This window comes from Dermacentor silvarum, chromosome 9, assembly GCF_013339745.2.
Source record: "Dermacentor silvarum isolate Dsil-2018 chromosome 9, BIME_Dsil_1.4, whole genome shotgun sequence".
NCBI classification, from domain to species: domain Eukaryota; kingdom Metazoa; phylum Arthropoda; class Arachnida; order Ixodida; family Ixodidae; genus Dermacentor; species Dermacentor silvarum.
Window position 1 is genome coordinate 90,188,259 of NC_051162.1, and position 25,559 is coordinate 90,213,817.

At 44.9% G+C, this 25,559-nt stretch overlaps 3 protein-coding genes across 4 annotated transcripts in view; 1 reads left to right on the forward strand and 2 right to left on the reverse strand.

Moving 5' to 3' along the window:
- Positions 1–25,559, reverse strand: part of LOC119463330 (pecanex-like protein 1) — a 232,277-nt gene that overhangs the window by 183,257 nt on the left and 23,461 nt on the right.
- Positions 6,751–10,822, forward strand: LOC125940408 (uncharacterized). Its single transcript, XM_049656530.1, has 2 exons — positions 6,751–7,150; positions 10,269–10,822. Exons 1-2 carry the CDS (start codon positions 7,080–7,082, stop codon positions 10,738–10,740), a joined length of 543 nt encoding a protein of 180 aa, XP_049512487.1. The 5' UTR covers positions 6,751–7,079; the 3' UTR covers positions 10,741–10,822.
- LOC119463735 (uncharacterized) lies at positions 10,996–14,704 on the reverse strand. Of its 2 annotated transcripts, XM_049656517.1 has the most exons (3): positions 14,291–14,704; positions 13,211–13,556; positions 10,996–12,817 (listed from the first exon to the last, which is right to left on the reverse strand). In XM_049656517.1, exons 2-3 carry the CDS (start codon positions 13,342–13,344, stop codon positions 11,755–11,757), a joined length of 1,197 nt encoding a protein of 398 aa, XP_049512474.1. In that variant the 5' UTR covers positions 13,345–13,556; positions 14,291–14,704; the 3' UTR covers positions 10,996–11,754. The 2 variants fall into 2 exon arrangements, with proteins under 2 accessions (XP_049512474.1, XP_049512473.1); XM_049656516.1 differs by having other exon boundaries at positions 13,211–14,704.

Genomic DNA, 25,559 nt, shown 5'->3' on the forward strand with positions numbered 1-25,559 from the left:
AGAGTCTTCGTCGCATTCCTTCACCCTCCTAGGTCTACTAGATCTGGCAGCACGCGCGCGCGCGCGTGTGTGTGTGTGTAGGACGAGGATCAAAGGTGTACGCGTGTACAAGATAACATATGTAACACACAAGCTATGACCGAATTGGCTAATAACCCTCGACAGGGCCACTTCCTGGAGTCGTTGGATCGATGCCGGGTTTACCTTGTACGACATCTTTCAGATATGTTCGGGTGCTGTGGTGCAGCCGCCGCGAGATGTAGTATAACCCGAACGACAAAAGATAGCAGCTTAATTCTAACAAACGAGTGCCTATACTCACGGGTTCGACGGAAATTCGTTTGGCCAGATAACACGATGATGATGAAGTTGCGGTCACCGAACAAGTTGAAGGGGAAAAACACAGGTTGTGTGTTTTGTTTTGTTTGTTTTACACCCTGGACTTAGTGATGACCACAACTATTTCGTAAAACGTACACCTTTTAGGAGCAAGCATCGAATGGTTTGGAATGAAGATGTATTAAGGTGACAATTTTTAAAGCACCGCAATGAGATAACCTCCAACCCTTGCACCATTCGCGGGAGGAGTGAAAAGGCCTGAAGGCATGTTCGAGTCGAGTGTGACGGCGATTGCACGTCTTTCGATCTCTCGAAACTGTATGAAAGATAGCTCTGCAGAAGTATTTCCCGTACTGTATACACTGTGGGCAAAAAGACATGGGAATGTTACACTCTAGTAAAACTATTTGACAGCCTAGTGTTTAAAATATACTAGCAACAGAAACTAGCGCAATAATTAAAAGAAAGGATCACGGGGAGGGTTTTAGCGTGATGGAAGTACGATGGAACAAGCAAGATGCTTTGCTGGGCTAGATAGTGTGTTTTCTGCTTTAGCGCTCACGCTTCGTGCACTTCTATGTGATTATGTCTACTTTTATTTTCTTTGCGCCGTATACTTTGTTACAATAATTCGATAGACTGATTATCAATGCACAATGGAGATGTTAAAGCCTGCCATTCAGCCCCGGATACTCCCTTATCTGACACGGTCTCTTTTCACTAACAAATGCGAAGGTGACAAACAAAGAGGCTTCCAACATTTAACTACAGCTGTTTTGTTCTATAGTAGACCCTCGAATAGCAAACGGTACACTTTCGTGACCATTCAGTGATATTAAAACGACGATATTACAGTGCCACCTTTTCCGGTGTTATCAGCGATCAACGTCGATTAACACATAGCGCATTTAATAGTACCAGCAATACCAGAGCCACTCGCTCAGAGAAACTTGCGAGCCAGCGAGCCGATCGCTGGACGTTGCAGCATTAGCCTGCTCTAGCGAGCAGAGGAAACAGGGACCGAATTCACAAAGCTGTTTGTTTGGTGTCCAATACTATATAGTGTGTTAGTGGGTATGTGGGCGTTACTACATTACATAATACGCTGAGGGACACTTGCAAAGGTTACGTTGGTTCTACCGAAATGTTCATTTGATTGATTGATACATTGATTGATTGATTGTGTGGCCAACCACTATCGCTAATAATATGTCTAGCATCAGGATTTGTTGAAATTTTCTCCTGCGAACAATTCTAATGTAAGAGGCTTTTTTTGTGAATGCGGCCCAGTCATCAGAATCATCACCTGCGATATCGTACCGGCAAATTGACTGCTCATCAGGAGGCATATGCGTCCAGCTTCTGACCTGATCAGGGCACTGACGTGATGGAACTTGCGTTCCTTGTGCGAGCACAGCCGTATAGACACGGATTGGCTGAACACATCGGGTAAAAAATAACTATCGTCACAGCAGTGTTTCGTTTCTCAATCGAGATGCAAAGCTATTTCCGTGACACCATTACCGGACGGCCGTCAGCGTTTTTCAGTGAACCACTCAAACAACCGTAGCGTCTCTTGACCGCCGCTGGTTCCCCATAAAAATAAAAAAAAGGTGGGCGACTGCGTGGAGGAAAGGCGTCACATATATTTGCAAAGAATGATCAGTTGTCACAGAGACAGACGGCGAGAACCCGGAAAAGTTAATTCGTCCACGCAGCAAACGTTCGACCAGAAACGACTGCAGGGGTGTACTTCGATCCCAGCTAATTTCGAAGAGAGTCATTTCAGACTGACTGGAATCTAGCATGAAATGGAATGCAGAAGCATCTGGAGCGTCTTTTTAAATGTTTTTTTCGTCGGAAGATATTTTTCGTTCATGAACAGTGCCAAACAGGTACTGAGCACTTTGACAGTGAACGTCTCGTGATCCAAATAGACTGCGGACTCATCAGTGCGCATTATGGGAAAAGCAAGCCGAGAAGAAGGCACCGATAAAAATCCAGAAAGACGTATCGCCTTATCTCGGCTTGAGACTCGAGCCGCAGTGCAACGCGACAGCAACTGTCGCTGTGCGCGGGCGCCTTTTCGTGAATGCATTATCTTACCGCGAAGAGCTCACACTGGCGCCTGAAAAGCCTCTGTACACGTCGCTTCCCTGCTTCTGCTGAACTCGGCAGCGTCTCAAGTAGGTCTGAGAAAGGTTGCTAAACCGGTGTGTGAACTCGGTGACTCCGGCGTTACGCCGCTGAGCAGGGGACCATGGGTACAAAATGCTTGTTACATACGGTACCTCACGAAAACAGAAAGCCTGCGTAAAATAAACAAGAAGCCATGCGGGCTTTGAAACAAAGTCCTATCTGAAGACGTGGTCGGCGTCTGCGATTCAGATCTTTTACTGCTACATTAACACTGCCAAGTTGAATTTACGTCGAACCGCTTCTATAAATCTGCGTGCCCAGACTCGTGATATCAGCTTGTTTGCTCGTTCGTTTGTTTGCTTGCTTGCTTGCTTGTGTGCGTTGTTTGTTTGTTGCGTGCCCAAAGCGAAGCGACATCAGTCATACACCAAACCACTGCCAAGTGGTCTGCAAGAAGCCGCTGAAGTTATTTAGTGTTGATAACCGGAGCGACATACAGCGCTCGACAGAACGAATTCCAGGGTAGGTTTTCTAGGCTTGTGCGGTTCACATTTTTTTGGTTTTCTCGCGTGAGTGAAGGCGGCATGACACCACGCCCCTGTTGATCTGGTTCATGCAAACATACGTTTCGTTCTAAGTTGAGCATTTCCAGTTCTCGGCGCTGAACCCACGACCTGATCTTCCCTATCTGTATCCTTCTGAATGTGCCACTAAACCACCCTGCAAGAACGGCCCCAAGCACGGATGTTATTTACGTTATCTCTATACGTACACTGATCGCAGAAAGCACCGATATTCACAATAAGCTACCTTTCTCTCCGGAGATAGGTGCACAACATGGCCTACAAGTACAGCGCCGAGAGAATATTTAAAGAAAACACTTACCGGAAAACATGCCCGGCAAGTACTCGAACGATAGAGAGCACGTAGTCCTATTGCGCCGTTTGGCGCGAATGAAGAATGGTGATGTCATTAATCCGAAATTTTGCTCAAATTAATGAAGTTCTGGGCTTGTCTTGTCAGACCACTGTAGGATTAGGAGGCACGCCGTAGTAAGCGACTCCTGATATCACCTGGGGTTCTTTAACGTGCACCTGAATCTCAAGTAAACGAGCATTCTTGCATTTTGCACCCACCAAAACGCTGCGGCCGCCCAAGCACGTATCGAACCAGCGACCTCCAGCTCAGCAGTGCAACGCCATAGCGACTAGATACCGCGGTGGGTTCTTCCCAAAGCTGACAAGTTGGTTAGACAGCTTCATACAACATTCACGATGGATATTCTTGCGAAATCGCTCCCGAGTTGGTAGAAAGCTTTAGAGTAGGGGAGGCAAGCGGCTTGCGTACGCAGTACATGGTACTGCGCATGCGCAGTACCACGTCTCCTAGTTCTTGCGTATGCGAGCCGCCAGCGTCCCCTCTGCGCATGCGCAGTACCATGCCTCCTAGTTCTTTCGTACGCAAGCCGCTTGCGTCCCCTACTCTAAAACCCTCTAGTATTGACAAGACGGACTGAGCAGTGTGCATTACATGTACAGAGAATCACGCCAGTCTATTGACCCTTTTCGCGACGATTCCATGGACGCCGCCATGTTTGATCACGTGATGACGCGCCCATTCCTTGCCTCAGCCACCTCCGTAGCCTCCGTGTTTACAATGGCTGTGTATGAGGCCGGTGCGACTCAGAAAACATCTCTTGCGGCTGATTTCATCGACAGTGACTGGGTGGACGATACCAAGCTTTGGCCACAGCTTCAAAGAACATGTAAGTGCGTTCACAGCTCATTGAGCTTTGTCCAAACGGTGCCAGCAGCAGTACGATGCTTGTACTAGAAGCGACGCTTGAGTATTGTAAGCTGTCAAGACTTTCTGCTTCTGGAATAATCAGGAACAGTCTTTTTCTGTTCGTCCTTGCGTTGCCAATCCCTTTCAAGCAGCGTGTCGTCATGTTTCTGTCCCAACGTTCCTCGGTGCGGTCACTATCTGATTGTTTATTTGATCCCTAATCGCTCGCGGGTGTGCTCAGTAGCAGTACATTTGTTCTTGCCGCGCGCCAGGCCTGGAACGCGTAGATGTTCTCTACTTTGTAATAGTTGGTAGCAAAAACGTATTATCGCTAGTCGCTTACTCTGTGGAGACGTATGCTATCAGTGTAGTTTGTAGCAAAAACGTAGTATCGCTGGTCGCTTACTCTGGATACGTATGCTGTCGGTGTATTCCGTCGCACGCTTCGGCGCATTGATTCAAGAGTGCACTCATTCACTTATGCTTAATAGATAAGGGATAGAGTGGGCGTGAGTTTGAGCGCGAGTAGATACCCGATCACGCCACCCCCCCCCCCCCGTAAAAAAGAAAATGTGTGCGCGGACACGCCCACTAAGCTACCGAGCTACGAATTGGTCATCATATTGTCCCTAAAAGATTGCCTGTGGTAAAAAAAAAATACCAGCAATAATGCTCTGCTACAGCAACATTAACTTTAGTTTGTACTAGTTGGGTATTTGACATTTTATTCTGGGGCTGCACAGTAAAAGAGAAGCATGAAAAACGTATTACAAACAGGAGCGGGGGGGGGGGGGGGGGGCTCAATAAATAAATACAGTAAAGCAGCAAGCAAGCCATCATTAATGATGGTTATGAATGTTAGATATTTTTTTCATGCTTCTCCATTGTCAATGAAAAATAAAACTGTGAGCTGATTCATGAGCTTTTAGTGCAGATATGCATGTGAGACTGTCACAGTTGTCCCATACTATATTACCCAAATAGAAGTCTAATCAGTATAGTATGTACAGCACATTTAGAAGTCACGTTAACATTTTGATTTATCGTTGACCACATTTACGTGTACAAAAAAATCTAATTAGTGAATGCTACCTAGGAGTGCTCTCTGCAATTTTTAGCACTGCACTAACATTATTCTACTCTTTGTGTTTCAGCTGTCTATGATTATATGGTCAACCAACTGGATTCAGATGGCAAACCAGCTCTTAACTTTAGAGGATTTGCAGAAGGAGTAAATCTCTTGGACAGTGGTCACGTCGGTGTGGCACTGTGTCAGTGCACAAATGGACTGTGCTCCATTAAAGCCGAAATAAGGTCAACACAAACAACATCTAAAGCATATAAAACGCAGGTTATGTTTGGGCCAGATTTAAGAGCCACTTGCAGCTGCAAGGCAGGCCCAAGTGAAAGATGTAGCCACGTGTGTGCACTCCTAATGAAAATTGTGGAGGCAACAAGCAGGGGCTTGACGGGTGCATCATGCACAGATAAAGCCTGTTCGTGGAACTCTTCCACAGCAAAGAATGTTGAGCCCAGCACTATGGAGAAAGTGTACAACCATGCCACGTACCCTGTGTGCACTGTGGAATTTTTGTCACATGAAGATATGGAGGCACACATTTCCAAGTCTCCATTAAACCTAGACAACCTGCGTGATACATTGCTGTATTCTGTTGTGATGCCTGAAAGAGAAGCCGCAGCAGCTGCAGACAGCCTTGAACGTAAGTATGCTTTTCTTGAACTCGTCTCTTTAAGATTGTCATACTTGGTATTCACATGTGATTAACAAGGTATTTTTTAAGGTAGTTGGCGCATATTGACAGTTTGGCCAGCATAACTTTGCATGAGGATGACAGGATGAAAACAATAAATTTCACTTGTTAGCAGTGTTCTCGTTAATTTTTTTCCTGTCATCCTCATGCGGAGTTATGCTGACCAAACCTGTCAAATATGTTGTTACAGAGACAACCAGTTAAACAGCTCGAAATGAGTGGTTTATTGTACAGCATGATTAGAACTACTGAAACTAATGGAGAACCTAAATACCAAATGGCAACCATAGGCTCTATTACTCTTATAATACGCAAACTATGTTTGAATACAAAGCTGACTTGCACATGTATAGGCAAAAGTTTACAGGTTGTTTACCTTTTTCGCAGTATAGTTCACATATACTCACACTATCATCACACTCATGTCAGCTCATAGCCACTCATTTAAAGTCATGTCCATACGTTCACTCATTTGCACTAACAGTTCCACTTACTCATGTCTCTAGAATTAGTTTGAGTGCATATATAAGTACACCAATCTATATACATGCATGTGGGGTCTGGACAGAGATGAATCCTGGATAGCGTTCAAGGGTGTTTGTTAGGGTGTCCTCATCAGAAAAAATAAAAGTCCAGATGGAGGAAAGGAGCTCGCAGCATGCGCAATATGTAAGCATAAAAGTGCCTACATGGCTGACTGTTGACATGCCTTCTGACTACTCCTGTGGGTCTGCATTGTTTGTTTACTTACTGGGTTATTATTTTCTGTAAGCACAATGATCTTATGGCCACATTGCACATTTTTTCCCCTCACAACTTTAGTTTCCTGTACATGATGATTTGCATATCTGTGCAGGTGCCCAGCAGCCACATGGACTTCACGACAACCAGTTGCTGTGCCCACTTTGTAGAGACTTCTTTAACCGCTATATACTTGTATCAAATGGTCGTGCAGCAGAATTGCTGAAATGCCGCCAGGGCAGTGCGGAATGGCAATATGAACGCTCTATAAGAATTACTGCCAGTGTAGCTGGATCTGTACCGATGAAGGCATCTCCTGTGAAGTGGATTGCTAGGCATTTAAATCCGAGGTTTTCTGGGAGCATGAGCACACGGTAAGGGGAAAACACCCAATGTATTCATTGGCTAACATCTGAACATGAGGGACAGGCACGAGCAATGTTATTACTGCAAGTGTACATATTCTGATGGTGTTCGCAGCTGCTTGATGCTACACATCCGAGAGTATTTTGCACATATATATTTTGTTCAATCTAAGGACATGCAAGGCAGCTTAAACTAAAACGAATGCTTGACATGCCTTTGTATTTAGATGATGTTGCTAAATCACATGCTTGTCACCTTCCATCTGAGTGAAATAATTTGAGTTAATGTGAATTTGGGAGATAAAATTTGGTTAACCCAAACCTCTAATAAGTAATATGTGTGCATCCAGTGATCACATACTGAATCTCACAAGTAGCTTGTACTAGTGTGAAAGTCATAGGATGATACAGCCTTAGCAAAGCAGGTTGATGGGCACATGGCAGCTTTGGAGGTCTTGAACTTTATGATTTACTGAGCATGCCTGGCCATTTCACTGCTATCCGTTTCTGTCAATAGCTCATGTGCATACTTTCAGCTTGGTTAGGTGGTGTTTTGGGTGCAGGGAAGAGGATATCACTTGTTGCAGGCAGCTATTGTCCCTCTCAAGGCATACATACACCTGAACATATTGAAGCAGAACGAGTCCTCAGCTTGATATTACTGGGTATCTCCCTCCTAGGCACTGACCGTGCGCAATGCTGCTCAGCCATAGCCTACAGATTGCTGCGAGGCACTCGTGAGATGTAGCACAGGTATTTAAGGCAACTTATTTAGCTGTGGATGTGTGTTTCAGAGATACACATTTCAATTAAACTCTAAACAATGGTGCAAATGTTTTCCAAAATTTTTGAAATTTAGAGCGGTAAGCAAGACTGAAAAGGTCAGCGTATTTATGTTGCTAAGCTACTCGTTGTTAAACACCACATTTATTATCCCTTTTGTTGTTGACAAATTATTGACAGGAACGGGATGCAGAAAAACGAGGAAGAGAACTAGATAGACCTCTTGCATCTGTGGGCTGCTCCCTGTTACACTACACAATAAAACACAAACCTGCAAAGGCCTATCTTTTAGACATGTTGCCCCGAGACATTATTTTTTGTTGTGCTTAGGAATCTCTAGATTACCTTAGCATTACACGTCCTTACAGTTGTCCTGAGCATTTCACGTTCTTTAATGCATTGTTCGGCCGTACCTCAATTATACATGAAATAATGACTGTATTTGGACACGCAATGAGGTAAACTTGTATATTCTCATTAAGGTTCACTTGCTTTTGCTGCTTTGCGTTGAAGCTGTTAGTGGAACTAAAGCGACTCGAAAATGTCCATGTGAAATACAAGTCGTACAAAAAAAAAATATCTGTGTACCATAGGTTGGTAGAATAAGCCAATACTCAGTCATACTTACTCACTGATATCTTTACAGGCAATGCACAGTGCTAAGCGATTCAAACATGATTGTCGGAGCGCATGTCTGCCGGCACTTTTCACACCACCATTGGGCACTGCGAACACCGAGCTGGTGTATTGTCGTATACGATGAAAGCAAATCCTTTGTGACCCATTATGCTCGCATTCGGTCCTATAGAGGGCACGCAAAGCTCTCCAGTGGCACAAAAAGCACTGGCAGCCATGCACTCAGACTATCACGTTTAAATCGCTGGGCACTGACTTTCGTTCACACTCACTCCTGTTCTTGGATGCCAATTCACTGCACTCTTACCCACTATTGTTTACATTCCTGTCCAATCACATTCTTCGCCACTCATTAGCGCTCTACCTCGTCCCTGTGAAATGAGTGTGGGGCAAGTATGAGTCGACATACTCATGACCTATGCTGTGTATGCATAAATACTGGCTGAAATTTGGAGAGTAACAATAGGGTAGAACAACAATGAAGACACTAAATGTTTATTTTTATGATGCATTGTCTTAGGATGCCCATGTGAGAACGTTGTCGTCAACAAATTGTCTCGCACTGTCGGTTTTATGCAGCCGTACTGCCTGCAAGTTGCTATTTCAGTCAATGTTATATTGAACAACTTTTTTTCTCTTCCATGTTTAGTTACAGTGAAATTGTATGGTCGACGACAACAGTTGAAAACAAAAATAAGCTCTTAATTTGAAAAGCATGTCATTTGCTTAGTGTGTCAAGTGCCTTACTGCTGACTTCTTGAAGAAAATGCGCATTGCAACTGTGGTTTCATTTTATGATTTCAAACTATCTCGCTTTATGCACTAAATACAAAAAAAAAACACAACAAACTCTTGCAAGGTTCGAAATAATGATATTATGTATGCTACCTGCAATCCTAACTGGTGGGCTGTCAGTCGTTGCCATCGTATGGAAAGCAGACGATACGTTACCAGCTTGCTACATTGCTAAATGCATTTCAGAATCAAGGTATCGACATAACGACGATACCACTAAGAGACATTTGTCACGTATATGTTCAATGCAAAAGGTGCATTTTCCTATTTTCGAGTTTTCTTGGAAAGGTTTTATTACAATGCAGCATGTGTAACGTATTGTGTATGGTGCTTGTGTTTGGTAGCATTGGTTTGCCCTTGTTTGTTGTGTTTGGCACCCGAGAAAGTTGTGCATATATATGTAGGATATAGTAATTCTGTTTGACTTTTCTTTCTTTATAGTGTACCTCTTCCTCGTGACCAGTGCACTTTCGCTTTCTAATATGGCTGTATTTACCTGTCTCTTAATGGTTAATTTTGATCATGTTGAGGAAGCATACATCGTCTCAAGCTATTAAATGTAGTAGCTTTTAGTGAATGCTCCTTCCTTTCATCTAAAGAAAAATAAAGGGCATGGAATTGATTTCAAAAAAGAAAATGTGGGAAGCTTAAAAGGGGGGGGGGGAGGAGGGGGGGGGGAGTTGTCACCTGGTGTTGAAGGGGACTCTTAACAGCACAGATGGTTGTGCTCAAAATCGTGTTGTGAAATTGTGCCGTCTGCTGCTGGAGCTCTTTCTAATGTGCTGGGAATTATGCATGCTACATCACCAAATGAAGAAAAGACTGGAAACATTAATTGTGAAGTGAATGTGAATCTGTTATGACGAAATGTTTGGTGATGTAATAATGGTACCTGTTTTTTCTTTTTTTGAAGCCATGGGCAAATATCTGAGCCCAAAGCTCGTCGGTGGTACGAGCAGTTAAAAGCCACCAAGGTCCAGGAGGTTGGCTTGGTTGTCAGGCCAGAAACATCATGGTTGGGGGCAAGCCCTGATGGCGTAATTGCTGACTCGCCAACAATTATCGAGATAAAGTGCCCCACTCCCCAGACTTTGGAGAAGCATGGGAGCCTTAAGGAACTTTTCAACAGTGGACAGTATGATGTCATCAGCGTAGACGGCACACTGAGTCTAAGCAAGAAGGGGAAGAACAAATATTATTTTCAGGTGCAGCTCCAGATGTACTGCTGTCAAAAGGAGCGTTGCGACTTTGTCGTATGGTCACCAGGGGAGGCCTATGTTGTTGAGGTGCTCTACGACAAAGAGTTCCTAGAAACATATGTTCCGCAGTTGGAGCACTTTTATTTTGCTCACCTGCTGCCTGCTCTCACTGACAGGGCTCAGTGAAAGTGCTACATTTCATGCAAGTGACTCAGTGCTTTCATTTACAGTGCACACTAAATTTGGATGACCCTTGAGGAGTCTTGGAAAATAAATGCTGAGACTTCATGCTTATCTGTAGTAACTTTATTGTTACATAGTGAACACAACCAACACCTGTTTCTTCAGTTGTTTACATCACAAGCTAAGCAACAGTATGCATACACTTTTTTAAAAGTACAAAAAAAATTGTTTCAAAAGAAATGTCAAGGGACATTAAAAACAGATTCCTATTATCACAAGGTAATTGATTAGAAACAAATATAGCTGCATGGAACTTTCAGCTGATCAGATAATTAATCTTAACCCTTTCAGATGCCACTTTAACCTATTGATTGAAAACTTTCTTTCGCCACATTTCTTGCCTCCTCAGAATCATAGAAAGTGTACAGCTGCAGAAAAGATTAAGAATGTTCAGTTCTGTAGTGAGTTTTGTCAAGATTACAGAATGTGGACTCCATGCGAAAAGTCGCTACAGGAACACCATATGTGCGTACATCAACTATTTCGTGTATTGAAAAGCACTCGTTCAGCCGCTTGAAAATTATGCCTGGTGCATGACATTGTGAAACACATTGAAAGAAGTCAACCCACTACATACAACTACATACTGACACCAAGCAAAAACACCTAACCATCTACCTTCCCACTCATTTTACTAAAACATTTTGCACATGTTAAATTGCAGCACAATTCCAATCGCAAGTGTCTCGAGATATATGCAACCCATTTTAAATATTACTTTTGTCAGTGATTTTGCTGTTGATGCACTATCTTTGCGTACATTGCATCTGAAAGTGTTAACAGAGTTTTGTCGTAAAAGAACTATTGTGCACGAACTGAGAAAGGTGTTTCAGGACTTAGCAGTAATTGTATTCCAACATGCCTGTGACTTGTGCTGTTCTACTCATTTTTATGATGGCAGGGCCTGCCTGCTTATTATTCTTTGATGTCCTGTCTGAAAATGAGGATTTATTTTATTTAGTTTGAAGGTGCAGAAATCACTCTGTCCTTAATTAAAGGTGGCTGAAGATTGCACAGCCCGGCTACAGCAGTCAGTACATCATTAGCAAGTGGTTTTTTTGCAAAGATGCTTGCGGGAAAATGCTTCAGTATCCTGAAGCATTTAAGTCGTCTTATAGACCGCTCAACATGAATGCGGAGCCTTGCTAGGCGCCTTGACTTTACTAGCTCAGGGCCACTTATTTGTTGTCTGCCTTTTGAAAAGCTTGGTAACCTTAGATTTACTCCCATTGGTAAACAGTCGCCTATTGTGAAACCCCTGTCAGCCAGGATCTCATCACCTGGTGTCAGAAACCTTGTAAAGCCACTGTCCAATGTGATGAACCGATCGCTTGCACGTCCACCATATGGCTTGGAAATGAACATCACAAACCCATTGGGTGCAATGACGTGCAGTACTTTGGCAGTGTTGTGGGATTTATAATGACTGTAGGTCTGATTTCTCCGTAGCAAGTTGCCCGGTTTCTCAGCAAAAATCTCAAAGCAATCGATGATGCATGTTGCTAGCGGATAGTCCTCAAAAATGCTAGGCATTGTTCTTCTAATTGTTTCTCTTGCCAGCCAGAACACCAGATATTTTCTAGAAAAGTGAGCAAGAGCTGACACTATAGTGCAGAAAATCCTGCTCACTAGAGCTGTGGAAATACCGAAGCGGAAACTGAGGTCATTAAGTAGCAGCCCTAAGCGCAGCCTCATAAGTGTCAGCAGCACCTGATCTTGGAAGGGTAAAACAAATGAGTTCTGCTCAGCAGTTGCTTCAAGAGACCTCACCAATTCATCAAACACATCCTTTGAAAGCCCTGTAAAAAACCTGAAGGAGCTTGAAGTGAGAGTCGAGTAGACAGTAAATGCTGTTTGACAAGCCCTGTTCGCTGTCACAGAAGACTGTTCTGGATGTTTGCTGTATGTGTGTTCAGATAATTGTGCTGTGGCTTGAACTTCCTTGTCCGATGTCACCAGAAACTGGCATTTGCAGCCGCAGGCCGAGCAGCTCCTTGGTGTTTCCTCTGCCTCTGTCAGCCTGTGTAGTGAAGTTTGCAGATACAACAGAACTCAGTTTACAATACTTACAATTTAAAAACTTTAGAATAATAATGAGCATGTAACTTTACTAGCATAAAGGCTCTAAATTTCTTGTGCTAATGAGACAGGTGGTAGTAAACAGAAAATCTTTACTTGCACTAACCTCTCATTAACTATCATAAGCAGGAATTGTACAAAAATAGCTTGGAACTTGGTCACAAATAATGCTAGCATTGAACAGACCAAAGCAATTTTGGCTGTTTCTGTAGATAGTCAAGAGTATATCCACTAGATTCGACATTAACGCAGATTCTATATTTTTTAATGAGTTCTAAAGAACAGTTCTGTGCGTAAAAGCAATGACATGCTATTGGTGGCATAAGCAATGTACCTATTTGGTATGTAACTGTAACTGTAGCAGGGTTCACTGTCGCCTTCATCTTGCTCGTCCATTGCTGTCTGCTGTTCAGTGCTGGTGTCAGCTGTCGCTGGGCATATGGTGACCGTTGTCTCAGCTTCTTGCATGCAGGTTGCAGGGCGCTTTAACTGCCTTCTTCCTTTGTGATGGATAGTCTAAATTTTAAATACAGAAAAAGAAAACATATATATTCAATACAGCAGGAGTTATGGCGAGAGAGCATGAATGAAGAATTGCACATTACCGGTGTTCCAAGGTGCAGTGTTGGGTATGGGTTATTTTTTGTGGGACATCCATCAACAAAATGGACCGAACACACCTGTGAAAGGAAGTACATACAGACTTGAATAAACCTGCAGTGTTTTATTGGCACTCACAAGCTTTTAGGCTATTTGTTAAATAAATTGGAATTGTTGTTTACTTAGTGGTTTTCTTAATCCTACTTTGTTATCGAATAGCAACGGCGAAGCAAGAAAGCAGTCTTGTCTGTTATCAATAAGGGAGAGCAGCTGTCAGATTATTTGATGTGTTGAATAATTTGAGCGTGTGGACTCATTTAGTGGTGTACTCGATCAGTAGTATTGGGCTGCTTCACAACCGTGGTAAGTGTTGGATATGGTACTCGGAAAGTGACTCGCACCGTGTCTTGATCGAGACGCTTACGCGTCATAATTACTCAATATACCGTGAAGGCTGAGCACTAAAACTTGCGTGTCGTTCGTTGGCGGCGCAGTACTTAACAGACATTTTTTTACAGAAGCAGAGCTACAGAAAAAGCAACGACGTTCACGGATTTTGCCAGGCGAATTTCTATTTGTTGATAGGCGAAATGAAGGTGCCGATGACTGCAAACGGCAACCATTTCGAGCGGACGTGTTGTGTCGTGAACGAAGACATATTAATGCTTATTCTCAGCTGTGACAGTAAGCGACATTACAAAATAAACTGTGCAAATTAGGCTGAAGTCGCGGTTCCGGTCATACGCGGCGTGAATCTTACTATGCCGGTAGCGGCGCCGCTATACCTTTGGTCACTGTAACGAGCGGTACTCACTCTTGCCCACGTTCCGGGGTCGAAGTTTTTTCGTTGAAGATTTGCGATCCAACGCTGGCGGACGACGGCATTTTTTAATCCTTGTGGGAAGCCGTGCATCGCGAATGGTCGGCAACACGGACAGTCCTTGTGCAGTAGCGGTCCGTGAACTTCGCACACAGATTCATTCCATATTTTTATGTCCCAGTCGCTGTTCTTGCAGCCAACTACTGCACACGTCTTGCCTCTACCATTCCACATTTCGCAGCTTGAACGGAGCACAGTGCGTTAGCGGTCCGACTGCTGATCGCACGGTAGCAAGGTAGCAGCGGATGTGGTTTCGGATTCGAGCAGAATTGCGCCTGAGGCAAGCAATGGCGCGCCTCCGATAGCGCCATCTCGTTCCTCTAGAACAAACTGCTTCGCGAAAAGGGTCAATAATAACCGTTGGGCGATAAGACGAAGGCGTGGCAAGAGGCGCGATCTTTTTTTTTTTCATTTTATGCGAAGCAAACGAACAATAAAATGAAAAAAAATCGCAGGGGAAATTGATTGCCAGTGTTACATGAAATGTAGAAATACTAAGAAAATCTGAAATCAAAGTGGGCGAAAAAAAAAAGAACAACCTTGTCGCAGGTGGGAGTCGAAAACGCATTCCACCCCATTGCGCGTGCGTCGCTTCATCGTTATCAGCTACCGGCGGCAGCAGTAAAGCATTAACTTTTCGGGGTATTTTCGCATGTCTGAAAGATTAACCCATGGTAGTCAGCCAGCGCCACGCATGACCATAGCGGCGGATGGGAGAGAGAGAGAGAGAGAGAGAGAAACGTGGTGGGAAAGGCAGGGAGGTTAACCGGAAAAGATTCTGGTTTGCTACCCTGCACTGGGGGAAGGGGAAGGGGAAATGAAAGGCGGAAAGAATAGGGAAGAGAAAAAGCAGTCACAAAAAAAAATTAAGGTATTAAAAAAAAAGAAAAAGAAAAGGAGGAGGTTCGAAACGTCTGTGAGAACTATAGTCTGTCAGATAGTCCACTCGATCGCAAAAACTTCAAGAGTGCCTTGACTGACTTGTTGTGTGACGACTGTATAGGCCGGCGTTCCAGGACTGTCTGCTCCGAAAGCGGCCGGTCGTCAAGACGTGCCAGCGCGGTCGCGAATGACTGCCTATGTGCGCTGTATTGGGGACAGTGACAAAGTACGTGCTCGATTGTTTCCTCGTCGCCGCAGTGATCACACGCAGCACTATCCTCCCATCCGATGCGGAAAGCAAACGACTTTGTAAATGCGACACCAAGCCACAATCTGCAAAGTACTGTTGTTTCGGGTCGGGATAGTCCAGGTGGAGGTCGAAGTCGAAGACAGGGGTCCAGTCGATGCAGACGTGTGTGTTGCAAACTAGGTGTGTTCCACAACGATTGTGTGGCATCGTTTGCAAGCACTCGAAGTTTCGCAGCTGCATCTGTTCGTGACAGCGGGATTGGTTCCTGTGCGCCGTCTTCGTGAGCAGATCGAGCAGCTTCATCAGCATATTCGTTGCCCATTACGCCACAGTGGCTAGGGAGCCACTGAAAGGTGACGTCGTGTCCTTGCTCGACGAGGCAATGAAGGAGCTCTCGGATTTCTAGGACTAGTTGTTCGTAGGGTCCACGGTGTAAGGCGGAAAGCAAGCAATGTAGCGCTGCCTTGGAGTCACTGAAAACACTCCATTTGTTAGGTGGTTCCTCACGAATTATGCGAAGTGCGCTACGAAGAGCAGCAAGCTCCGCGGCTGTCGATGTCGTCTGGTGTGATGTCTTGAATTTCAAGGTGGAGACTTTCGCAGGAAAAAACACTGATCCTGCAGAACCGTCCACGGTGGTTGAACCATCAGTGTATAGATGGGTATGATCACTGTATTTTTCGTAGAGCATGATCAGCGAAAGTTGCTTGAGAGCTGGTGATGAGAGTTCGGCTTTCGTTCGAATTCCAGGCACTGTCAGTCGAACTTGTGGCTGAGCCAAGCACCAAGGAGGAAACAAAACTCTCGTTGCAGCTGTGTAACCTGATGGAAGGTATGTACGATAAGGCAGTATTGTCTGACAAAAAGAGGCACGTGGTCGGTCTTCTGGCAGTGAGGCTAGATGGTGGGAAGGGGCGCGAGCAAGGTGCCTGACGTGTGCTCTGAGCGCTTCCATAATAATGTGAATCTTGGCTGGGTAGTCATGTGCAATTGCAATGGTTTCTGATGTTGATGTACATCGTGGCAACCCTAGACAGACCCTAAGTGCCTGTGCCTGAGCACTTTCGATTGTACGAATGTTAGTTCTACAGGTATTGGTCAGCACTGCCAAGCTGTACCTCAGATACCCGAGAAACAGCGTCCTGTAGAGTTGCATCATCGCGTGTACTGAAGTACCCCAGGATTTTCCTCCAAGAAACTTGAAGAGATGAGAGATGGCTGTCAGGCGCTTCTTTAGGTTGGTGACATGGGGACTCCAACAAAGGTCACGATCGATGATTACCCCTAAGAACCTGTGCGTTCTGACGTAAGGGATATTTTGTCCATCGATGGTTATGGTGTATGGTGTCATTCGTTTCCGGCTAAATGCGATCAATGCGCATTTTTCTGGGGAAATCTTGAGGCCTTGTTCATTAAGGTACGTCGCTATCAACGCCGCAGATTTTTGGAGCCTAGCACGTACTTGTGGACGCGTCACGCCAGATGCCCAGACGCATATGTCATCCGCATATATTGACAACTTCACCGTATTTGGTAGGCATTCTACTAGGGCAATGAGCACAAGATTGAAGAGTGTTGGGCTCAACACACCACCCTGTGGTACTCCACGGTGTGTATAGTGTTGAGAAGTTGGGCCGTCTTCAGTATTCACAAATAGAGACCGCATATGTAAATAACTGCGTGTCCAACGATAAAGCCTACCGCCGAGGCCAACCATTTCCAGAGCCTCTAATATAGCCTCATGAAGAACATTGTCATATGCTCCTTTGATGTCGAGGAACATAGCGACAGATAATCGCTTGCACGTCTTTTGATGTTGAACGTAAGTAACCAAATCGATGACGTTGTCAATGGAACATCGGTGACGTCGAAAGCCAGCCATTGCGTCTGGATAAACTTCATAGCGTTCCAGGTACCATTCAAGTCTGGCGAGGACCATTCGTTCCATCACCTTCCCAATGCAACTAGCCAGCGCGATTGGGCGGTAGGAAGTAATCTCTAGAGGAGACTTGCCAGGTTTGAGGAGTGGTACCAGGCGGCTGGTCTTCCATTCTTGAGGAACGTTTCCATTCTCCCAGGACTCATTGAAGACGTTCAGCAAGGCACTTCGCGCTAGTTCACCGAGGTGGCACAAGGTACAGTAAGAAATACCATCTGGTCCAGGGGACGACGACCGATTACATAGGGCAAGTGCCGCGTCGAGCTCTTGAGTGCTGAACGGCAGATCCATGCGTGAGTCCCGTGTGTCCGGAACGTAGTCAGAGGTAAGGGAACTTGATCCCACTGACTGGCCTGTAATCATGGCACAGAAATCTTCCGCTACGTCGAGGTCTTGTCGGCGTTGGAAAAGTGCTAGTGCCTTGAATGGAAAGCGTTGTTCCGGAACGGAACGTAGGCCTCTCACAGTTCTCCATATTTGAGACAGTGGCTTGCGGGGGTCAAGGGACTCACAATACTTTGTCCATCGCTCCGATTCCAGTTTATCCATGCGGCGTTGTATCTTCTTTTGAGTGCGCCGGGCTGTCCTTAGATCGTGAATGGACTTCGTGCGTCGGTATCTTCGTTCGGCGCGACGACGAATAGCACGAAGTCGCTCCAACTCCAGGTCGAATTGCGAGTACTTCGATGAGCACATGAGCGTGCACATAGCGGTCTGCGCCGCTTCTTTAATAGCTTCCTGCAGTCCAGATAAAAGACCTTTCTGACAAGCGTCCTCCAGGTGGTTTTTAAACACAGTCCAATCAATTCTTCGTAGTGTGCTTGGCGGGTGAGTGTTAGACATGCCGTCAATCTTGAGGTAGGTGGGGATGTGATCGCTGCCATGTGTCTCAATGTCCAAAAACCACTTAACGCGCGTGGCAAAGCGGCGTGATACAAAGGTCAAGTCCAGGCAGCTGCTGTACACTGTGCCGCGTAGAAACGTAGGACTTGCGTCATTGAGCAGCAAGAGGTCATGATTGGAGGAAAACGAAGCGAGACTTCGTCCGGTTGCGTTGACTTTTGAGCTTCCCCAAATGGTGTGATGGGCGTTAAAGTCCCCGGTGATAATCCAAGGACCAGGGGACGCTTTTATTATGTCTTCTAGTCTTTTGGTGTCAAACCGGCTTGATGGAGATAGGTACGCGCCTACAAGTGTAAAGGTGAGCTTTCTATTTTTGACGGTTAAGCAGACATACTGATTGTCGTCATGAGGTTGCACAGGCTGGATGACGTAAGTAAGCTCACGGCGAATAAAGACGACTACCTTGCTATTTCCGTTGTTATTTGAGGACGTAATTGACTCGTAGCCGGATAGTCTGATAGGGTGTGTTAAATTTGGTTCGCAGATAACGATTATTGGAAATCGGTTAATATGTACAAACTGGCGAAAATCAGCAATGCGAGATCTTAGACCTCTGGCGTTCCACTGAATAATCGATGCTTCTTTGACCTCCTTACGAAATGACTGGTGGTTGTCAGCCATGGTTCACTCGAGGGTTGCTAGGACTGGGCTCAGCGAGTCCAGCACTTGTAGTCCCCTCCGAGCGGATGGAGTTTCCATGCTGGTCAGCATTACTCTGATGACATCAATTATGGACCGCAACATCGGGATGATTTGGCGGTCTACTGTTGGCAGAACATCAACTGAAGGTTGCTTCGATGGAGGCTTCAAACGTGTAGTCTCCTTGGAGGGCTGAGCGCTCGGGAGCGCTGGCCAGTCTTCTACACGGGAAGGATTTTCCGTTGGAGGCCTCCTTGTGATCTCGGGTCTGCTTGTACTCGAAGCTGATCGCGTTGGCACAATCTGTGCATGAACTGCACCTTGAGTTGTACGTTTCCGTCGATGACGTCGACGTCGACGCCGGATCTTTTCAGAAGCTTCACTGTGAGAAGAGCTGTCCCTAACCATCTGTTTCAGGATAGCAAATTCTTTTTTGATCCGTGGGCAGTCTTTAGATGTGGCTTCATGAGAACCGTTACAGTTGCCACATCTAATGTTGGTTGCGCGGCAGACGTCTGCAGTGTGCGACTCCGCACATCGAGGGCACACTACAGATTTTGCACAGGCGCCCTCGACATGTCCAATCTTGAAGCATTTGTGACATTGAAGCGGCTTAGGGACAAACGGCCGAACAACATGTCGGAAGTGACCAACCTTGACATGCGAAGGGATAGAGTCGCCCTTGAAAACTATCTTCACGCAGCGGCTGTTTCCAAGGCGGCATACGTGCGTTATGACTACTCCTTCATACGCCGGTTTAATCAGAATGGGCAGGTCTGAGTTCGTAATTGCCAGGTCAATGTCGTAGATTACGCCGGCAGTGCAGGTTTCTTCCATTGGTATAACCGGTCTTACTTTGATGTTTCCCAATTCTGTTATCTGTCGGAGCTTATCCAGCGCATTTCCCCGGGTCGTGTCGACAGCCAAGACATTCTTGCGCGTGTTTATTCGGACCTCCTTAATTTCATTTGGTGCCATTCCCTCAAGGAAAACGGAGAGAGCTTGCCTGTTTAATCCTCGAAGGCTGATGGAATTATCCACAGGGATGAAAAGGATGGTGTGCGGCCAGCGCTCAGGTTTTGCATGCAGGGTTGATGTACTCCCGGGTGATGACGTCTTGATGAGTCTTCTTTTTGCCTTTCGGCTCCTCACCGATACAAAGCTGTCGTCCGATGAGTCGTCGCCTGTGACCGAGTAAATCTCAGTGTCTTCGCTGGTGCTAGACCAAGTACCTCGCTTCCTTGAGGAGCTTGTCAAAGTAGACCTCTGGCCCGGCGGGATTGCAGGATCCGCATCCATGACCACGAGAGCAGGAGCCTCAGTGGAGTCTTCACTGCTGGTGGACCGGTTGCCCCTTGTCAATGAAGAGCTCGCCGTGGTAGACTTCTGGCCACACAGGACTGCGGGAGGCTCCGCGTCCATAGCCGCAAGGCTGGACACATAAAGCGCCCCGGAAATCGTGGAAAAATGGACGAAATATAGCTAGCCGAGATAGATGCGTTCTAGCAAAGAGCAACTTCGTCGTCGTTCCAATCTAAATGATTGGAACGCGACCATATGTGGACAACATATCCTCTTGCTTGTTTGCTCATTCATTCATTCATTCATTCATTCATTTATTCAACAAGTCAGTCAGTCAGCCAGTCAGTCAGTCATCTGGACTGCGTAGAGGATACTGGTGCGTTATGCACACTTTATGCTGACTTTATGCTGACAAGTCAGTCAGTCAGCCAGTCAGTCAGTCATCTGGACTGCGTAGAGGATACTGGTGCGTTATGCACACTTTATGCACACTATATGGCGGCGGATGGGGAGCGTCCTTTCAAACCTTTCATTGTTTCCCACTTGTGGCAAGTGGTCTTTTCGTCCACTTTCATATTTCGCTTTCCTACTATTTCTAGATTTCCATTAAAACTGACCGTCAACTTCCCCTAGATGCTTCCTCTGCTTTCGTATATACGACCATTTAAGTGTGATAAAGCCCCTCGTACGGCGTATCCTCCCACGCGAATCCAATTTTAAAGTTATCTCTTCGAAATCTCCACCGCCGAGAGCGTTAAGGATGGGTATCGGAGTTCCGCCTCGTCTTCCTGCCGGCGCAATTACAGCGGCGCCGCTCGCTCGCGCGGTATCAAAGAGGAAACGTCCGTCACAGCTCGACGTACTACACACAAGGGCTATCGCTCGCTTATCGCGAGACGACCGCGACGTCAGTGTCGGAGCGACGGGGCCCTCCGGCGTAGTATAGTTGCGGGCGACGCAGTCGTCAGCTGCTTTGGCGGCGACACGGGCTTGGCACGGGCCGCGGTCACAGCTGTATCCGCCTACGCACGCGCCGGCCTATACCACGATATGAACGTCCTCTCTCTCGGGCAAGGCGCTCCTTCGCCAGTACAGAGTGCGTTGCATTCGTTTCTTAATATCGTTATCTCTCTCTCGTTCTCAGCCTATCAATATCTCAGTGCGGATCACGTTCCGGAACAGGTTCAGCATAAAGTGTGCATAACGCACCAGTATCCTCTACGCAGTCCAGATGACTGACTGACTGGCTGACTGACTGACTTGTTGAATAAATGAATGAATGAATGAATGAATGAATGAATGAATGAATGAATGAATGAGCAAACAAGCAAGAGGATATGTTGTCCACATATGGTCGCGTTCTATCCGAAGTGTGCAACCATGGCAAGTCGTCCAGCTGCGCGACTTCGATTTCGTGACTAAGACACTCAGTCAATCAATAGATGTTTCGGAAATTTTATCAACAAATTACCATAAAGTGAGGAACAATTAATCGGTGAGGAGCGGCCAAGTGCATGGGCATGAATGAATACGTGAGAGCATGGATCCAAAGGATGGTTAAGACAGTGAATGAATGCACGAAGGAATCAATCAACGAAAGGCTATGAATGAGATGATACGAGCTTGATAGAAATGCTGCCTTTGTGGTTCATGACTTACTTCCGTATTCTGAAATGCATATTAGCTTGAATCTCTTGCTTGACCTGATCTAAATGACGCTTGGCGTGAACGTGCCAAGGAAGCTCGTTGCGTTTCCTTCGGCGCGTTCAAGACAGGCGTCACTTAAATCAAGTCAAGCATGCGCTTCACGTTAAGCTGAGTCTACGAAAGCGGGGATGAGGCTCATGACATTGGACGTCAGTATTCTCCTTCTCAAGGGCTTTCTCACCTACGCTTTCATAAGAAAATCAGTGATCATGGCGCGCGAGACGAGGGGCTGTGGATGGTGTGGGCGTGGAGGTCACGGATATCTATTTTAATTTGTCGCAAGAGAAGGGTGTGCGAGTCCACAGGCGGGCGAGATAGGCCGGGCTGATAACACATGGTTCGCTACTGTACATCACAAGCGACAAGCAGATACGAGGATACAGGGTACAGAAGGAACGCACGCAGGGTGAGTGCAGGAGGGGGGGGGGGGGGGGGGGGCAGCAAGCAGACATGCACGACAGGAAAATAGGCTGTTTAGTGGGGGTTTATCTGCTGAAATGGAGCATGGACGAAAGAAAACGGTGCTTTAGCATCCATTTACGGTCAGCCGAATGATGAAATGAGGTTTTGAAGATTGTACATACATACATACATACATACATACATACATACATACATACATACATACATACATACATACATACATACATACATACATACATACATACATGCATGCATGCATGCATGCATGCATGCATGCATACATACATACATACATGCATACATACATGCATACATACATACATACATACATACATACATACATACATACATACATACATACATACATACATACATACATAGTCTTTAGAAACGTTCTGCACATGGGACACGACACGCGGCTTCAGCAGTGTACCGTGGCAGCGTACCGACTCGGAAGTGCGCTCCCTTAAGGAGCTTATAGCATTCTTGCGAGATGCAGGCATTAATGAGACTTATAAATTTGCAATTAACGTCTGCGCTTGTGCATTTCGAGAGCGTGGATGTGTTAATGTGCGCGCTTTTAAAGGAGACGGTTTCCTTTCCTACCTTCCCTCGTTTACCGTGGCTTGCTGCTATCCGCCGCTGCGTCGGTCTGTATCTAGGCTGATATATTTGTGCATAATATATACAAAGGTTATACATGCGCGCCGAATGCAAGTACCGGCTAATAGAGTCGGACCATAACCCCTGTATGCTGACCGACAAATTAGTGTCAGTTGACGGACGTCTGTTCTCTGTAAAAAATAATAGTAATGATAAATTTATACATGAAACCTCTACACAATGTTGGATCTAAAGTATCTCTAAAAACAAGATCTCTTAACGGAATAGCGCAATATATTGGAAGGATTATTTGATTTACTTGAATTTCTTTGATTTAGCCATTTGGTATATGCCACTCGGTGTGCTCCCGTCCTTGGGTGTGCACCACTGGGACACAGAAAGTACAGAATCTTTAAATCTCGCTAGATATGTTTTATACCTCTCTGTGCATAGACCTATCATCGCCATTCTTCCGTCGAGAAATATTATTTATTTATTTATTTATTTATTTATTATTTATTTATTTATTTATTTATTTCGAGCACCACTAAATGCCCCTAATAAAAGGGGTGGCTTTCGGGTCCCATGAAGATATCCCATACATCGCTGTAATCCTCCTGACATATGGCCGTATAAACATCGCACACTGTGCATCTGCCCGATTTGGTGTTTGCACCTCGGCATAGCTTGTGAGCGGTGTACAACGTACAAAATTGCGTGGGATTAAAGTTATGGCCTTTGTGGCTGATAAACACAAGTATTGTTGCATAGGACGACAGTAAAGACAACTGCAAGCATCAACGTTAATTGTCTAGGGTTTAATGTAAGCTTGGCTGCGCATAGATACCGGCAACACTATGTATGTATGTATGTATGTATGTATGTATGTATGTATGTATGTATGTATGTATGTATGTATGTATGTATGTATGTATGTATGTATGTATGTATGTATGTATGTATGTATGTATGTATGTATGTATGTATGTATGTATGTATGTATGTATGTTGTATGTATGTATGTATGTATGTAGTATGTATGTATGTATGTATGTATGTATGTATGTATGTATGTAGTATGTATTGTATGTATTGTATGTATGTATGTATGTATGTAGTATGTATGTATGTATGATGTATGTATGTATGTATAGTATGTATGTATGTATGTATGTATGTATGTATGTATGTATGTATGTCTGTATGTACTGTATGTCTGTATGTATGTATGTATGTATGTATGTATGTAGTATGTATGTATGTATGTATGTATGTATGTATGTATGTATGTATGTATGTATGTATGTAGTATGAGTATGTCTGTATGTATGTATGTATGTCTATGTATGTATGTATGTATGTATGTAGTATGTGTATGTATGTATGTATGTATGTATGTAACTGGCGACGTGCAACCTCACCAGTTAGCGTTAAACTGACTTTCAGCATTTAGTATAAGACATAGTCGTAGGTACTCGGAATGTGCATGCTGCCAACGAGGTCTGCGCATCACAATCATAAGGTGTTGCCTTTCAGAAATCTGAAAGGAAGAACCCAAATTTGCATTCGAAAAGCCGCAGCAGCTCGCGGTGAACGAACTACACAACGTATTCCACGAGAAGGTAGATGTTTGGTACGAAAGCTATAATTTGTTGATATTCACGTGTTAGATCGGAACCTGTATGCAATCGCTAGGAGTCGTTGCTTCAAAATGATTCTATCTGTACGATAACACAAAGGCCGATGCCTTGCTATTTGAGGTTCGATCCGGTTTCCTAAGGACCAAAACATACCGGAGCAAATATTCGCAACCAGATGAGGCATGTGTATGCTGCAGCAAAAATTCGGAGACTAGTCAACACATCCTAATGGAATGCGAAGGGATTCTCCTAGTGAGATCCGTAAGTAACGTACACCTTTCAGACGCGTTTGGATTTAAAGTGGATGGAAGCATCAACCGGTCAGCAGTCGAGATAGGCAGCAGACGTTTAGAGTATTGGTGGAAAAAAATCAGGGAAGAGATTGATACAACCTGATCTGATCTCTTGCAGTCGTAGGTAGCGGTACAAAGTATACTTTCGCGCCATCCAATTGAGGAAAAAAAAGATGAATGAATCGTGCACAAAATGCTAGATAAAAAACGTGTATAGAATACATGTATAAATCAAGCAGGCTAGGTGACTATTTGTCACCACCCCGTTTCAAAGGGGATGCATTACACCACCACCATCATCATCATCAACAACAACAACAACAACAACAACAACAACATCATCATCATCATCCAACGTTCCTTCACTTGTTGCTCCCGGGTTTACTTTGGCCTATGCAGGGTGTTTCAGCGAACACTTTCAAAAAATTTTTAAAGATTGCCTGTGGCAGACAGAACCATTCTAGTTCATGAGCTGGTCTACTCGAAAAGGCGGACATTACTTGCGCGAAAAATTGAAATGCATAATACATATATATATATATATATATATATATATATATATATGAACGAGAAGAAAGGGTACCGAGGGGCTCGATTTTTTTAATAAGCATATCATAAGAAG